Below are 19122 nucleotides of genomic sequence, written 5' to 3' on the forward strand. Positions count from 1 at the left end.
TCAATTTACTGTAAAAACATTACCTCTAATTTTCTCAGTTTTTCAAAACAAAACAAAAATTTGCTCTGTACTAGAAGTTAATTTTCAGATTGCAGCTTTCTCTCTCTCTCCTTTTTTTGAAGTTGTAAAGGTCATATGGTTCCCTTAAGTTCTACTGTCTCTACCCCAACAAAATCTGGTGTTTTCACTTCTAATTATTTTCTAAAATATGTCGCTAAAAAACAAGAAAGCTGTATCAACCATTCCTCAACCTAATAAGAATAATCTGATCTCAACACCTGAAGGACACTTCATGCAAATAAAAGAATGGATGCATGGGTTCATACATTTTTTTTTTGGATTAGTTTGGTTGAAATTTAAGTACAAATATAAAATTCCTAAAAAATAAAAATAAAAATATGAACTTGTTAATTTTCTATGATGTTCAAAAGTTGAAATATATTACCCCTAGATAAATTTTCCCTCCTGTTTTTAGACTTAATAGAGAAATCAAAAGTATAAATTACATTCCATGCAGTAAATCGTATTCATTTTACTTATAAAAACATAAAATTAGTTTTCATTTTCATCATTTTAAAAAAAGTTTGCTTTTAGCAAGTAATGATATTACCCTGACAGAGTCTTCACAACAATTTCAATTTCTTAGAGAGCAAAGTTTGGCATTCATGACCTTGACCTTGGTGTCTGGTTAGTATCATAATGTGGTTAATGCCTCAAATCACTAGATACATACATCTTTTCCTAAAACAGTTAAACATTCCAGAATTTATTTAAACTGCCTAAAACAAAAAGTCCCTAATGCACATCACAACACTAAGCAATTTAGATGCATTTTAAAAATAAATTCCGTCTGAGGTTGTTTAAGAGTAAACACTTCGTTCGTCATTGTAATGCCCCTCCACTTTATTCGCTGATACTGTAGAAGTGGTTATTTACGTTTAATGGGTAATCGCACTGACTACACATTGAGGAAACAAACATGCAGAGAACTAGGTGAAACAACAGCCAGTACTCCACCCTTAATTCTATCTCAAAAATACTCTCTCTCGATTAATTAGACCCCCCCCCCCTCAAACTGATTTCATTTGTCAAATATGATATCAACAAGTTTTTCTTTCTTTTTATTTGACATTTTCCTTTAAAAGTACATAAATATCAACTTTTTGGGCTATTTTTTAAAACAGAAATCATGGGCCCCAAGTATTGCACATATCCTACCTAAATTTGATCAGGATTGATGCATCAAGTAGCCCATATTTTCTCAGGCTAAACAGCCTTAAAATTGCAGATTTTTGTTTAGCTGAACAAAAACAGTGGGGAATGCATGGTTTTGGTAATGTGGAGAGTATATTCGTAATTAATTTTTATAACCCATGTACTTATCAATCTCCTTTCAGATTAGAGTAACTTTCTGCTGAAAAATTAGGCTACATAATTCATGTAATTCACACAAGATTCATTTAATGCTGGGCATCCATTGTCGCCTCAACGTAACGCTGGTCACAATTCTTCACTACAAGGTCAACAAGTGAAGCCCTCCCCCTACAAAAACTTCTATAGCAATGATATTTGTCTTCATTTGTCTGTTGAAGGTAACTGATGCTTAAATAATGAATGGAAAGTGCTCCATCAGGGTGATTACATTAACATTCTCAAGAGATTCATTATAATATCCACAAACCCTGGACATCAGACTGGAGAATGATATAAACACCTCATAGAATGTTACTGTGGCCTCATAGGCACCTCATAGGATATTAGTGTTTGATCTAAGTGTGGTCCTCACAGACACCTCATAGAATTAGTGTTTGATCTAAGTGTGGTCCTCACAGAGACCTCATAGAATTAGTGTTTGATCTGAGTGTGATCCTCACAGAGACATCTCATAGAATTAGTGTTTGATCTAAGTGTGGTCCTCACAGTATTAGTGTTTGATTTTAGTGTGGTTCTCACAGACACCTCATAAAATTAGTGTTTGATCTAAGTGTGGTCCCCACAGAGACCCCTCATGGTGTTTGATCTTAGTGTGGTCCTCACAGAGACACCTCATAGAATTAGTGTTTGATCTTAGTGTGGTCCTCACAGAGACATCTCATAGAATTAGTGTTTCATCTGAGTGTGATCCTCACAGAGACATCTCATAGAATTAGCGTTTGATCTAAGTGTGGTCCTCACAGAGACCTCATAGAATTAGTGTTTGATCTGAGTGTGGTCCTCACAGACACCTCATAGAATTAGTGTTTGATCTAAGTGTGGTCCTCACAGAGACATCTCATAGAATTAGTGTTTCATCTGAGTGTGATCCTCACAGAGACATCGCATAGAATTAGCATTTGATCTAAGTGTGGTCCTCACAGAGACCTCATAGAATTAGTGTTTGATTTTAGTGTGGTCCTCACAGACACCTCATAGAATTAGTGTTTGATCTAAGTGTGGTCCCCACAGAGACCCCTCATGGTGTTTGATCTTAGTGTGGTCCTCACAGAGACACCTCATAGAATTAGTGTTTGATCTTGTGTGGTCCTCACAGAGACACCTCATAGAATTAGTGTTTGATCTAAGTGTGGTCCTCACAGACATCTCATAGAATTAGTGTTTGATCTTAGTGTGATCCTCACAGAGACATCTCATAGAATATTAGTGTTTGATCTGAGTGTGGTCCTCACAGAGACCTCATAGAATATTAGTGTTTGATATAAGTGTGGTCCTCACAGACACCTCATAGAATTAGTGTTTGATCTTAGTTTGGTCCTCTGACACCTCATAAAAATTAGTGTTTGATCATATACAAACACTTCAGAGTGGAGAACATTTATGTTGTAACATCACTAGATAAACCACTTTGATTGAACACAGTTTGTTACTAAAACAAATTATTATGTCACCACAAAGACATAAGTATCACCTCAAAACAGTTACTGTGGAATGGGGACCAGGTTTTGTAAGTGATGAATGTACCCAAAACTGCATTGTTCCAGATGGCCACCTATTAGTGTCCAGGGTTGTTGGTGAGAGTTCTAAATCTATTAGTGTCCAGGGTTGTTGGTGAGAGTTATAAATCTATTAGTGTCCATGCAGGGTTGTTGGTCTGGACAAGGGTGTCAGTATATTGATTCTATCAGACCAGGTGAGAAAAGTTACCTGTGCTTAACATCTACCTCCTAGTCAGGTTCATTACATATAAAACATAGCTCAGGTGACCCCCCCCCCCCCACACACACACAAAAGGAGCAGGTAGTTTTGCTACTTCGAACACCTCTCTAGACCAATTCGATGCATATTTTAGCTAAACCACCACTGATTAGTTTTAGCAAATTGTGTTTAAATCTCATTACACTTGTGCCAAATCTAGACCATGTCTCCCCTTTGGATCCACCTCTTAAAATGTATAATCTCCACCATCCCTATGCTGCACCTGTTCAGACATAGTGTCATTGTCTTTGGACTTTATCAGACAGAAATACCGACAAACAAACATCTGGCTGGGTCCACATGAATTCACATGGTTTATCGTTTTTGTGTCAAGGTTAGCTCAAGGTCATCTTTTTTTTTTTTAATATCAGAGGACCTTGAAATTCCATTATAGCAGACATCACTTGTATATATACCTGTGGTGTATTAACTATATTTTTTCGACATTGTATATAAACACCGTGTACGAACCTATTTCAGTCTGTTTGTAGAACGGAGCCAGTAAACATATGAAGCAGACCAAATTCCCAGTAATAAAGTTAGGCTGTATCACATTGAGCATTCTGTCACACTACTACTGCTTATAGTTTTTGGACCTTTTTCATGCAGTAACGCTGCTTTCATAAGGTGCTTAATGACATAAAACTTATGAAGGGGTATCAGAACATAATTATAAGAAAGATTAATTTATTTTCTCAAATTTTTCCTGCAGAAAAGATTTAGGGTTGGGCATCTAAAATGGCCTCACGAGAATTAGCAAATTCAAATTATCATACAACTTTATACTCCGTTACTTCTGCCAGTGATGACTTATTCCAAAGTATAATATGTAGTTTTTAATATCTTTACTTGCTGTGACTTAGCACCCTGCCACCACCAAAATTTCCTCTACCTCAAACTCAATTTTCAACTTTAGACTTTAACGTTGCTATGAAGCTATCCTTGAATATTTGAGGATTTCTTAATATTATCACAAGAGGAAACCTCAAATTTATGTGGTGATGGTGACTTGAGGGTGAAATTAAAAACCTCAAAGTTGAAGGATGTTGGTGACAGCGGGGCCTGGAGGTAAAAGTCAGTACTCTCAAATTTTCAAAAGAGGACACGAAAGTTATATTTTACTATGCTGTTGATTTCAATTGAAAAATATAGTTCCTGATAATCAAAGTACCCAAGACTTGGTTTAGTGTTAAAATAGACAACTGTAAACAAACACAAGTGATGTGGCTCCATGTTTTGAAACTGAAGAAAATTCAAGCACATATGGCGAACATCCGTGTCGGAATGATGACTAGAACCCAGTGCTGATAACATAATTCTACACCGGTTTTACTAAAACATATCACATCTCATGTTCCAGAACAAACTATACATTTCTGAAACTGAATTCAGGATACAGAAGAAAACACACCTGGTCACAGGTGACTGATTGGAGGACAGGTGACAGTCCCAACACACCTGTAACTCAGCCAACCATGACCAGAGTCTGTAGTCACATGATGAATCTGTAAAAGTGCATGCTATGCTTCTGACCATTGTTTAAAAAAAACCTCGTAAATTTCTCATCCATCAAAATACGACATTTATACGTAACATTTCTAACAATCTGAATTTTATGAAGCTGATTTTCTTTTCGCCCATGAGGCACTTGCTGTTGATAAAGTTAGTCTGTTTCTAATAATATACACAAATATAAAGATTATAGAATCAGTTTAGTTATTCCAAACAGCTTAAAGCAAATTAGCAGGTTTTTTTTCATGTTAGATGCTGATAAATGATGGGTTTTTTTTTTTATTTAAATTTTCTTCCGTGATTCTGCTGTGATTCGATAGTAATGAATATCTTATGGAAACTAAAGATAGGGGCTCCCAGGGGGAAATTGTTGAAACACACCTGTCAAAACTGTCATCAAATTTCTCGTTTAAGAGTGCATTTTAGTAATAATTCATCATGTACAACAAACTTGTCTAAAAACAGGACATGCCAATCAAAGATGGATTCCTGGTTTACAGTGTCAGAGAGTTTTGTAAACATCGCCCACATTAACACAATACTGGCGTGTTTACGGACCCAGCTGTAATTCTGAGTATCGTATTATAAATATACCAAGTATATATGATATCACTTGTTTATAAACTTTTTCAGCGAATTCGTCCATCTCGCGCTCTTCAGTATCAAACCTATACACACACATGCTCAGCACTATCAAACCATGTTAACTACTAGCAAATGACTGAAAATCAATTTATTCCAACTTAAAAATATAATTATTTTATTTTCGTAGATTCTGGGATTATTAAGTAAAAAAAAAAACACCTTTAGATTTGTTTAGCTTTAGGTGGTTTTAAGATACTAAATACTTTGTGACATCAGGATTCCATAGAAATGTGAGGTATTAAGTCCTACAAGGGAAGTGCTAGTAACCTGAACCCAGGTAAGATTTAGTACTGAGGGCATAGAGGGTTCAACAACACTGAGCCCGGTAAGATTTAATACTGAGGGTATAGAGGGTTCAACAACACCGAACCCAGGTAAGATTTAGTACTGACACATGGAGGGTTCAGCAACACTGAGCCAAGGTAAGATTTAGTACTGAGACATAGAGGGCTCAACAACAAGGTAGGATTTAGTACAGAGTGCATAGAGGGTTCAACAACACTGAGCCCAGGTAAGATTGAGTAGAGACATTGAGGGTTCAACAACAAGGTAGAATTTAGTACAGAGTGCATAGAGGGTTCAACAACACTGAACCCAGGTAAGATTTAGTACTGAGACATAAAGGGTTCAACACTGAACCCCAATAAGATTTAGTACTGAGGGTATAATGGGTTCAGCAAAAAACATCATATCATAGAGTATAAGAACTTGACTTGGTCTGAATTCTGTATCAGTGAAGGGGTTAGCAACACACTCTATTCGACAGATTATGAGTTTCATTCTGATCTGGATCTAAATTCTGCAAGATGTACTATAAATCGCAGTATATTATTCAATACACTCCTTTTACTGTGAACACATGTCAAATAATGAAATTATACTGTAGAATCATTAGAATTTGGGGGTGGGAGGTGGTAGTTGGGGGGTGGTGTGTGTTCAATTAATTTTTTTTCAATTTCTAGGGTACCCGTACACCAAGAATTTTTAAACCACAATGATATATACAATCTATCTAATGTTTTAAAGTAAAGAAACAATATCGATATAACTATACCTCAACGAAATTGTGAAATCTAAAAATATCCACAAAAATTTATTCCACTGTTTATAAAGATGTTCCGCGACAGTAATAAAGAATTTAGCCGCCTTGGATTAAGTGTTCTTATTGAAATTAGGAATTGAATTTTTCTATGAATTTTTCCTTTAGCATATTGAAATTGGCAATTTACAAGAAATTTAAGTAAACTTTTTTTTAATCTGTGTAATGAACTTTAAATGTATATGCTGTCAATGATTTACTTTCTCTTGTAACATCTCGGTACACTTACTCCAATAAAATGACCAGTGACTGACCTCAAGTGACCCTTACCTTTTGATCAAAGTCTACAGGCGTGAGGTGAAAGTCATACAGAGGAACGAAATACCCCTCTAGGAGCCCCATCAACAAAACCAGGTGTACTCCGTCATGGAACTGAAAACAAGGACAACAGAGTTACCTCCCTTCACACACTGAACAGATTCAGATAAACATAAAATGATAGTGTTATCAGTCTTTTGCTGTAGTTCAAATTCATATCTCAAAAAAAAAAATTTCCCTGCATTGCATGATGATGCATTATTTGTAGAATAACATTCTGTATTCATTTGTGCTGACGAGCTTTCTTTCATAGCTTTCAATATTCATTCACTTTCCATAAAAGCCCACTCCTATTAATTTCCTGAGCCTCAGGAGCTTTTCAGGACAGATAGAGTGCTTCACATTAAAAAATAAAACATGTATCTTATCACCAGAGCAAGGAGGAACAAGCAAATGATATTCTGAAATAAATCAATCCATATTTTGTCTGGACTTTTCCTTGTATCATTCTCAGAGATGAGTATCACGTGGAATGCTTGCTTTAAATCAAAGTATCCTTATTTGATAACTCCCTTTACTGTGCAGTCTAGCTGGACATTCTGGCATCTAGATTGTGTTATCTGATGTAACATACATAAAGCAACATACATAAAGATCTTCTTTGACAGTATAACCAAGAATTAAATCTTGGATCAAGTGTTCTTATGAAAACTAAATAGTCTTTGTTTATATGAATTTTCCTTTTACCTGAGAGAAATTTAAGGAGAGGGTTAATATACGCAATGTCTGCCGCCCAATCCACATAATGTATCATGTTGATTTCATAATTAAAAATATATTTACGTCATCAGTAATGCTGATTACTATCAGCTGAATTTCTTTAATTTTCTTACCTGAGATTCAATATCCGCAACCTCTAAATTGATTTTCATCAACTGTTTATTGACGAACGTCACCAGAGTCTGAGAAAATAATAAAAAGATGATATCATACAAGTTAACAGCTAAACAAGATTTCAACACTTTATTGATTTCTATGTGTTACATGTATCATATCTACTTATCTGAAACTTTGAAAATCCATTCTATAATACCACTTAATCTCATCAATATTTGTCATTAATATTCCTGTAGTGGTATCCAAGATTCTTGCAATCTCCATGAAATGGTGGTGGTGGTGATGGGGGAGGTAGTGGGGGGGGGGGGGGGCAAGGGGAGGGGGTTTCATTTAACTCTCCTGATTTCCTATGGTGGCTCGTGCCTGTGTTAGACTTGTATTTACAGTGAAGGACTCATAGGCAAATCCCCATACATATAAAATATTCAGGTAATGTGCACATTAAGAGGCCTGCTTTTAACTGCTATTTACAATGCCATGATGTATTCATCTATTTGAATATCACTGACAGAAGAGCAATATATAAATATTGCATGCAGTTGAGGGCGACATTGGAAATTGTCACCCCATAAAAATGGCAATGAGATCCTACATGTAGTACTATTTTCATCTGAATGTCCTTTGCTAACTTCATACTTGCATTATCATCTGATAAAAGTTTAAAATGTGTATTTTTTTCAATTTATTTAAAACTAATAAATTATCAAATAAGATATATATATGTCATCACACTTTTTAAGATGTGAGACATACATATGCAAAATCCTAGACCAATATCAGATAATTGTCATTTTACTTCATCAGCATTATCAAAATTTCATAAAAATTAGTTATGATGACATAATAGTATTCATAACAATTTCATGAAACTGTTTCTTTACAAAACTATTCAAAATTTCTGTAAAAAAAAAAAAAGAAAATTTAATGCATAATGAACTAGATAAAGAAATCAATAAAAACAGAGCTACTGTCCTTGGATTTAAAACATATCACTGATTATTCATATATAACTTATGACTTTTGAAATATTTTATAGTTAACAAGAATTTTTAACAATAACCATTGGAAAAGACTCCAACAAAATTTATTTTCCTATCATGCATAAATCTAAATAAATCATTGATTTTGCAAAATCTAGGAGGGGGATACTTTAAAGAAGAAAAATTATAAGAAAACATCTGTAACAGTCAAGAAGTGTTGTTCATTTTGATTAGTCTATTAGAATATATATTATTGTCACCATGCTGATTGTCAGTAGATATCTTTAATATCTATTCAAAATACAGAAGTACTTTAAACAGCACTAGATCTCAAATAGTACCATACTGAAAACAACTGCAAGCTGTCATTTGGAGAATGTGATATTTACCTTTTTTTTTTTTTTAAATATAACCACATATCAAGAAAAGATTTCTGCTGTTATAGATAATATCACTCCAGAGAGCATTTCTTTTATTCACAAAAGAATTTTTTAAAAATTATTTCTCAGCCAATAAGAGTATTTAATATGGGAGTATAATAAATGATAATTAGTGATGCATCACTCCGCATAAGAACTTGATGTACCTTTACACCTGACAATAATTATATCAGTATGCAGTTTAAGTTGTCTGATTAATATACATGTATGTAAATTTATTTTATTTTTCACTTATCAAAATGTGTGTTGTCAAATTTTCTTATGAAAAAATGTAACTGATATAAAGAATGTGAGAAGAAAATCTGTCAGTGTCCATTGATGACCAGTATTTCTGGAATTTTAACCAGCTGGGATAAACACCTTCCAAAACGAGAGGCCTATGGGCCTTAACAGTCACCCGAGTACCAAGTATAACATTTTCCAGAGCTCATGACTTGTGTGCATGAAATTTTAAAATTCACTGATACACAAACACTTCTAACATATCAATACGCATTTTGCGATAAAGCCCTAAACTTCTACTCTAGGAATATTAAGGTATTCAATGTATAATAACCATATTTCATATCTAATAAATGTATGATGGAATATTTGTAATCATGGTATCATTTTGGAGGGTTAATCAAATAAAAATAATCCACCATAGGAATTTTCAAAATTTTGTTTACTGCCTGATTTATTTCACCTAGAATTTAACATTGAAGTATATGGGAAAAGCATGTTTTATTACAATATTTTAAAAACAAATTATATTTTCATAATTATCTTTTGGTAGAAAGTTACATACACTTTTTTTTAATGAAAATATGAAATAAAATTAATCATTGACCACACACATTTTAAGAAAATTAGATTTTTCTTCTTTTTACAAAGGGCAGACAACTCTTCCAAAAAGTCTTAAGTGCAATAAGGTAAACTTCTAATCATATATCAGTCATGTGAATTTCATCTGCTTCACTTTCATCATTATTTAACAATAAACTTTTATGTTGATCTAAATCCTTCAAAATTGTTCATTATCCTTTCATTATACATGGAATACCTTAAGTAGAAAACTCCAGGTTTGTTTGCTCATGTAATAAAAATAGGACCTGATCTCCGGAGTCTTTTTCACTATTCTAGTAGATGACTCAATGCTCATTATAATCATGCAAGCATTCTGCCTCCTCGATGCCCAAAATAAAGAGGTTTTTAAGACATCATAATGCATTTTCAATGTATGACCAACTTCGCCCCAGCTTGGGACCTGGGGCACATTTTACAAATGAACTTATGACAAACTTTACATATTGGAATTTTCCACTTTATTGTAAGATCATTCACTCCAAGTGCAAAATATTTTTTTAAATGTTGAAATTCACTATTTTTGTTCTCCTTTACCCATAGATTCTATATATACCAAATTTGGTTAGAATTGATTCAGCTGTTCAAGAAAAGATGCTGAAAATATTTTAAAGTTTATGACCGACTCATAACGACTGACAAAAACAAAAAGCAATACATGTTTGGTCCTCTGAGTCACTCAGGTGATCTAATAAAATGGTATTATTGATGGAAAGTGTTTATACCATAATTTAATCATACAATACATTTCATAAATAACTTCTGTGTGACAACATGGTGAGAATCCTATTTGTATCAAAAACATATTTTTTTAAAAGTTGGGTAGATGGGCAAGAAGTCCAGCATGCTAGTTACACTTGGACAAGTTTTCACTTGGTGTACACATTTCTGACCATAGTCTGACTTGATGTGGATTATCCAGTCTGAATATGGTAGATTGTTATATACCAAGACAACCAATGGCAACTCAAGAGCTTATATAAACTTTACATTCATCAATGTTGGCATGAGGGGGTCATCACTCATCAGAGAGGGAGGAAACCAAAACTCCCAGAAAAACTAGTATCGTCCCACATACAGCCACCAAACCCTCTCACCTATACAACCACCAAACCCTCTCACATACAACCACTAAACCCTCTCACATACAACCACCAAACCTTCTCACATATACAACCACCATACCCTCTCACATACAACCACCAAACCCTCTCACATACAACCACCAAACCCTCTCACATACAACCATCAAACCTTCTCACATACAACCACCAAACCCTCTCACATACAACCACCAAACCCTCTCACATACAACCACCATACTCTCTCACATACAGTCACCAAACCCTCTCACATATACAACCACCAAACCCTCTCACATACAACCACCAAACCCTCTCACACATACAACCACCATACCCTCTCACATATACAACCACCATACCCTCTCACATACAACCATCAAACTCTCTCACATATACAACCACCAAACCCTCTCACATATACAACCACCATACCCTCTCACATACAACCATCAAACCCTCTCACATACAACCACCAAACCCTCTCATATACAACCACTAAACCCTCTCACATACAACCATCAAACCCTCTCATATACAACCACTAAACCCTCTCACATACAACCATCAAACCCTCTCACACATACAACCACCATACCTTCTCACATACAACCATCAAACCCTCTCACATATACAACCACCATACCCTCTCACATACAACCACCATACCCTCTCACATATACAACCACCATACCCTCTCACATACAACCATCAAACCCTCTCACATATACAACCACTAAACCCTCTCACATATACAACCACCAAACCCTCTCACATATACAACCACCATACCCTCTCACATACAACCATCAAACCCTTTCACATACAACCACTAAACCCTCTCACATACAACCACCAAACCCTCTCACATACAGCCACCAAACCCTCTCACATATACAACCACTAAACCCTCTCACATATACAACCACTAAACCCTCTCACATATACAACCACCAAACCCTCTCACATACAACCACTAAACCCTCTCACACTTACAACCACTAAACCCTCTCACATATACAACCACTAAACCCTCTCACATACAACCACCAAACCCTCTCACATATACAACCACCAAACCCTCTCACATACAGCCACCAAACCTTCTCACATATACAACCACCAAACCCTCTCACATACAACCACTAAACCCTCTCACATACAACCAATAAACCCTCTCACATACAACCACCAAACTCTCTCACACACAACCACCAAACCCTCTCACATACAACCACCAAACCCTCTCACCTATACAACCACTAAACCCTCTCACATACAACCACCAAACCCTCTCACATACAACCACCACACCCTCTCACCTATACAACCACTAAACCCTCTCACATACAACCACCAAACCCTCTCACATACAACCACCAAACCCTCTCACATGCCGTTCATGGCACACTGATTTTGACTACGGATAACTCTTTTACCTGATCAAGATATAGGGCTCACAGTGGATGTGACCGGTTGACAGGGGATGCTTACTCCTCCTAGGCACCTGATCCCACCTCTGGTGTGTCCAGGGGTCCGTGTTTGCCCAACTATCTATTTTATATTGCTTATGGGATTTATGAGATTGATCACTGTTCATTATCTTCACCTCTCATACAACCAACAAATCCTCTCACACCCATCGGAATATTTACTCCCAATTAAGATGGTACTATTTAGTATAATTGCCTGCTTTAGACATTTTCAGAGCACAGTTTCAGTACATTCGCGTGGTGATCAAATGGTCATGAAGAGCATGCATGCCATGAAGCTAAAATATCTGCAAATGTATGGGTCATGTTAAAGTTTTAAAGTTTTTGTGATGGAGAGACAGACAGACAGACAGACAAGACTGACACTGCCCTCACACTTTGGTGAAGAGTGGTGACTAAGTGAAGCTCAGTTAATTACCTTTTTGACGAGATTCAATTTGTCTGGAGCATGATCAAAGAGCGTGTCAAAGGCATCCCTCTCTGTAAAATACAACATGGATAGAGAGATGAAGGGGAAAGTCTTAGGAAAAATGACAAGGGTAATTCAAAATTTCATTGTGTCATTAATTAGTGTAGAGAGGGAGATAGAAATAATAATATTAAAATAGAATGTTTGCATATTTATCTCATAATTCATATTATTGTAGATTCTTTTAAAAAGAGAACCTCAAATTCGATAAAAAGATTTATAGAAAGCATGTAGATATTCATTTCAACTGATTCTGCATCCCATTCAACCCAGGATATTTTGTACCAAATACACAATTCATATACAGAGGTTCTGAAGAAATTGAAAATACGAAAAGTTTACATGCACGGGTCAGATGACAGACAGATGAAAATTTTACACAGAGGAGATAACAGACAGATGAAAATTTCACACACACAGATGACAGACAGATGAAAATTTTACACACACACATAGCAGATGACACAGATGAAAATTTTATACACACGGCAGATGACAGACAGATGAAAATTTTACACATACAAACATCAGACGACAGACAGATGAAAATTTTACACAAATGGCAGGTGACAGACAGATGAAAATTTTACACACACACATAACAGATGACAGATGAAAATTTTACACATGGCAGATGACAGACAGACGAAAATTTTACACATAGCAGATGACAGACAGATGAAAATTTTACACATAGCAGATGACAGACAGATGAAAATTTTACACATAGCAGATGATAAACACAAAGAGGGATGATAAACTTCCATTAAAAAGGGACTGATTCATGATTTCCCCGTAAATTTTGTTGTTCACTTTTAATGATCAAAATTTATTGTCTAATGTGATTTCACATTAAAATTAAGGTTATGTATTATCACAGAAGCTCAATTTAGAGAGTTTATCATTTGTTTTGTAAACAAAGATTGCGGTATGTTATCGTTTACGAAATTTTCAAAAGAAATTGATATCGATTTAAGTTTATTATATCTTTCACATTTCAAACATTCTTTGGTTAAAATGTGTCATCTAAAAGTTATAATTTGTGAGTATGCAAAATTAAGATGCTTTATATTACAAAATTAACATTTCACCAGTTTGTTTGTCTACATGAAAAGACTCGAGTCTTTGTTTACATAACACAGACTTAAGGCTAAAATATTGCTTTTATTCTTGTGTTCAGAAGGTAAAAATTTTGGCTGTCAACATTAAATCAGTTATATTTTTAATGTTGAACATCAAAAATGAAAAATAATTTTCTCAAAAATCGTGAACCAGTCCCTTTAAAGGAGCTCAATTTCAGCCTTCGACTCTGATATGCTAAAAAAAAAAAAACAAGATGTGTTTGTGAAACACAAATGCCCCCATTAATGGCCAGTTCCAAAGATGGCCAAGCTCACAAGGGCAAGTATCTTGGTACCAGTAAAAAGATCTTGTCACAAGAAATGCTCATGTACAATATGAAAGCTCTAATATTTATCATTTAAAAGATATGACCAATGTCATTTTTTTTAAAAGAAGGTCAAATGTCAAGGTCAAAAGGTTTAGTACCCACTGAAAGGTCTTGTCATAAGGAATCAAAGCTCTATCACTGTTCAAAAGTTATTAGCAAGGTTAAAGTTTTCAAAAAGTAGGTCAAACTCCAAGGTCAAGGTCACAAAATGTTGGTACCCTCGGAAAGGTCTTGTCACAAGGAATACTCATGTGAAATATCAAAGCTCTATCACTTACTGTTCAAAAGTTATTAGCAGGGTTAAAGTTTCAGACAGAATTACAGAATGACAGATAGGACAAAAACAATATGCCCCCCGATCTTCGATCTCAGGGGCATAAAAACAACTCACCAAATCTGGCTCCAATATCTCTGAAAGAGAGTTAAAGACACAGCTATACTATATAAAAAGATATAAATATACTGTATAGATATAGAAATATTGTAACAGAGTTATTGCCCTTGGATTCAATATTTTGAAACGTATCATTGATTATTCATCTATAACTTAGACTTTTGAAATAGTTTATTTATAACAAGATTTTTTTTACAATAACTAAAGGAAAAGACTCTAACAAAATTTATGTTCCTATCATGCATAAATCTAAATAAATCCTTGATTTTGCAAAATCTGATGACATCCCAGGAGGGTGGAATTACTTTATACACAGTTACTTACTCATTAACGGTGGTGATGTCCTCGGCCACTCGTCTGGGCTGTAACATTCCATCTCGCTTCTGTTTAATGCAAATTGAAGGAACACATAATCCTAATTTTCAGACCATAATTCATTCTAAATATTAGTATCTTAGTGAAGTATTTTACATCCTCCAGTTTACTATATCAACATGGGGTGGAAATTACCCTGAATAAGTGAGAAAGAACATTTTGCATATATATTGCTCCTCATGTCAATGAATTCAATTTTGCATTTCTTTCCAAAATTTCATAACACAAAAACAATGTCTTAGAGTTAGAGGTCCGCAAGGTGGGACATATCTCCTTGCAATTAGTCTGCAAGCTTTTTCTTGAAGTCCTGTAGTAACCTTGACCTTTGAACCCCCAAATCAATATGGGTTCTTCCTCTCTTGATAACAAAACTAAAGTATCAAATCAATCAAGCAAAAATTGTGGCCTATAGGATGTCTGCAAACTTTTTCAATTAAGTTGCACAGTGACCTTGACCTTTGGACCCCAAAATCAATAGGGTTCTTCCTCTATTGATGACAAAACTACATGTGAACAATCAAATCAATCAAGCAAAAAGTGAGGCCTGTTGATTGTCTACGAGGCCAGTGTTACACACTCACACACACGAACAGTTCCGTTATCTCCTCTCACTATGAGCTGTGAGGGGATAAAAATAATCACATTAAAAACACATGTGTAAGCGGAGTCAATTATTCTTAATGACACACAAACTATTTTTGTTTATTTTTGTAACTTCAGTTTACACCTGTGTTAATTGGAGAGCATCACTTACCGTGACGACGACCAAGTTCACAGAAACATTTTCTGGCAATCTGATTGGTGCTCTGAAATGTCTTGCCAAGGCAACCAGGAGGTGAAGAATGGCTACCAGATTTTTAGAGTGGACACCTAAAACAAACAATTCACCATGATTAATCATCAGAACATCCATTTAATGAACAAAACAATTGGTATTCTATCTATCATTATAGGTATAAATGTATGGCATCTTTCAATAAATATTTTTTATATAAATAACTTACTGTCAACACTCCACTTAAGGATATGCAGGACGATGATCACGTGATGGTTGCGAATTTATTATATATTTAGAACCGGACTCAGCGTAGTTAAAGCTTCCCGAGAAAAATCACAATGCTGTACATCAGTCTATGCGAAAGTTTTTTGGACCACATAGGACATTCGGTCCTGTGTAATCAATGAACACACCGGACCGAACCAAATTTTGTCAGACCGAAAAACCTAATGTAAAAAAGTGAAACACGTGAAAATGTAAAACCAAGGAAATCTTATTTATTACAATAGTAATACTATACCAGGGATCCCTCCCACATAATACTTTAGACGGTTCATGCGGTTTAATCACATTCATTTACGTATTTGGATTTGTGTGATACTTTTTACTTATAACAAACATTTAAATGACTCCGCGTCAAAATAATAAAGCTCAAAACGGGACATTGAGACATCGGACATTCCAGTCCCGTGTAAAAAATGACGCATCGGACCTGAGGCACTGCACATTGGTCAGGTCTGACGGTCCGATGTCTTTCGCATTGACTGCTGTACATACACACTATATGATGTCCCAATAAAAAAGTACATCACGACGTTGTATTGTGGGGAAAATGTCATCATCTTTTGTTGTAATTTGCTACCGCTGTCAAGTGTCATGTGTAAATATGTTGTTTGAATTCTTGTCAAATGATAATTTTTATTTCATTTCATATTGATGTACATTTTCATGTAAAGATAGGTACACTTTATCTCTCTATTTTATATTCCAAATCATTTTTACTAAACACTGCTGTGGAAATGGTATTTATAAACTAATGTAACAAAAATATGACACACGTCGGAATGTATACGAGAAACAGACATGTGAAAAAGAAAAAGGTGCAAAGTCACAACAGGTGCGACGCATAAATTCCTTGAAAAATAGGATGGAGTCGATCGAATCAAGCGACACTAGCTATCATGGCCGCGGAAATGCTGTTGATCTTGTAAAGGAAGTAGTAGCTCATATTGATGTTAACTAGATCTAACCCGTGGTTTGAAAGTAGACGAATTGTAGAGCTAGACATTTTGTCCAAAGCCATGTATAATATTTAAATGTATATTTTTTAAAAAATCAAAATTTTAATTTGTTTTCATTAACTAAATTTTTGTTCCATAATCATGAAAATTCTAAATATTTCAATAGGTTCAAAACAAATATAGTTTCTAACAATGTATTTCAAAACAGGCACGAAGAATTAGGCTGCCCCCCCCCCCCCCCCCCCCCCCCCCGTTTTGACAATGACCATTTTTTTTTTATTTTGTAGTGCAAATAAATTGAGACTGTCCCCTCCCTCCCTCATTACTTTTAACAGTAGTTGTAGATGAAAAGAATATAAGCTTGAATGTTATTAATAAAAAATATTTCACTAACCCTAACTCCAAGTGAACATATCAATGTATAATTTCAAGGACGCCTACTCCAAAATCAAGATTAGCTTCACCCCATCATATTTCTACAGGAAGTTAGGTATATTGATAGCTTTTAATTGCAGTGTTTGTAAAAAAATTATTGACAGATTTTTGAGCAGTGCTTCATTTAGTATCTGGACTACCCTGTTTTTGAGTACTAATTTCCACCCCAAATCCTTAAATTTTCTCAATTTCTTATTATATGGTAATGTTTAAGCATGTTTTTATTATATATTTTATATTTCGCATATATTCTAAAGATTATTGTACAAAATATAGTTAAAATTCCATCAAATTATTTTTTTGAATTGAAAATCGGAATGATTTTGTAAAATTCACAATTTTCGAAAAGGGGGGTAATTCAAAGCTTATTATCTCCCTTGTATACCTAGAAAGTGGCCATGAAATTCATACACATTGTAAAGGACATCCTGATGGTGCTTTATGATAAAAAGAAGTAATATGCATTGATGTGTTATTTTTGGCCACATTGTCCCGCATGTCCTTAATATAGGTCTATGACTAAGAAACTACGAATAATTTACTACTAAATGGTCATGCTCCATAACACTAAGTTATGCTAATAATTTAGCATCAACACTCCACCTTTATTCAGGGTGTATGCCTGTGATACTATAAATAACTCACTGTCCACGCTCCATTTACTCTGGGTTTCTGATTGATACTATAAATAACTCACTGTCCACGCTCCATTTACTCTGGGTCTCTGATTGATACTATAAATAACTTACTGTCCACGCTCCATTTACTCTGGGTCTCTGATTGATACTATAAATAACTTACTGTCCACGCTCCATTTACTCTGGGTCCATGGTGGACTCTGATGTAGAATTCGGTTGATGACTGTCAATATGATCTGTAGTTTCTGTTTCTGGCCTTGTTCAGACTGTGTGACCTCTGGAACTTCAACTCTCAACCCAGCCAGCTTCTCTACAAAGGGAAATAACTCCTGCATTAATAGATCGATACATAATAAGACAATGACAGTGAAACTTAAATAAGAAGTAACATTTTCTGCTCAGTCATTTCATGCTTATCTTTCACAACATAAAACATCCCATACATTTCTTATATCATTCCATACCATTTAATCTGTCATACCATAACATAGCATTTTGAAATCTATGAAATGAAAATTCTACTTATATCCTCTCAATTGATTATTTACTACACAACTGAGATATTTCATAATAAATTGCTAAGCATAATCACATTTCAAAAATTTTGTATTGATCAAGTTATCCAAAATGAAATCTACTTTTTATGCAAGGTAATTTTTTCTAATGCTACACATGAGGAAGTACAAAAATAAACAAACTCTCTAATCACCTGGGGAAAATATCTATTTTAATTACAGTGTGTATGAAACTGTATCACCATTCAAACAAAGACGTTATAAAGTAACTTTGGCGATTTAAATCTGTCACATCTCTATCAATAGGTTACAAATGTCAACTTCTTAAAACTGTCAAAATAAATATTGAATATAGGCCTTGATGTTCAATGTAGAATTGATTTAGA

The 19122-nt window shown here is 34.8% G+C and overlaps 1 protein-coding gene across 1 annotated transcript in view; it reads right to left on the bottom strand.

Annotated features, from left to right (window-relative positions):
• Nucleotides 1–19122, bottom strand: part of LOC125673292 (uncharacterized) — a 64430-nt gene that overhangs the window by 40373 nt on the left and 4935 nt on the right. The window contains exons 5-11 of the mRNA XM_048909823.2: nt 18385–18531; nt 15884–15999; nt 15079–15137; nt 14752–14771; nt 12860–12921; nt 7600–7668; nt 6719–6820 (exon numbers count right to left, since the gene is read on the bottom strand). Coding sequence (XP_048765780.1) covers nt 6719–6820; nt 7600–7668; nt 12860–12921; nt 14752–14771; nt 15079–15137; nt 15884–15999; nt 18385–18531 — 575 coding nt within the window. The remainder of the gene's footprint in view (nt 1–6718; nt 6821–7599; nt 7669–12859; nt 12922–14751; nt 14772–15078; nt 15138–15883; nt 16000–18384; nt 18532–19122) is intronic.

This window comes from Ostrea edulis, chromosome 3, assembly GCF_947568905.1.
Source record: "Ostrea edulis chromosome 3, xbOstEdul1.1, whole genome shotgun sequence".
NCBI lineage: Eukaryota > Metazoa > Mollusca > Bivalvia > Ostreida > Ostreidae > Ostrea > Ostrea edulis.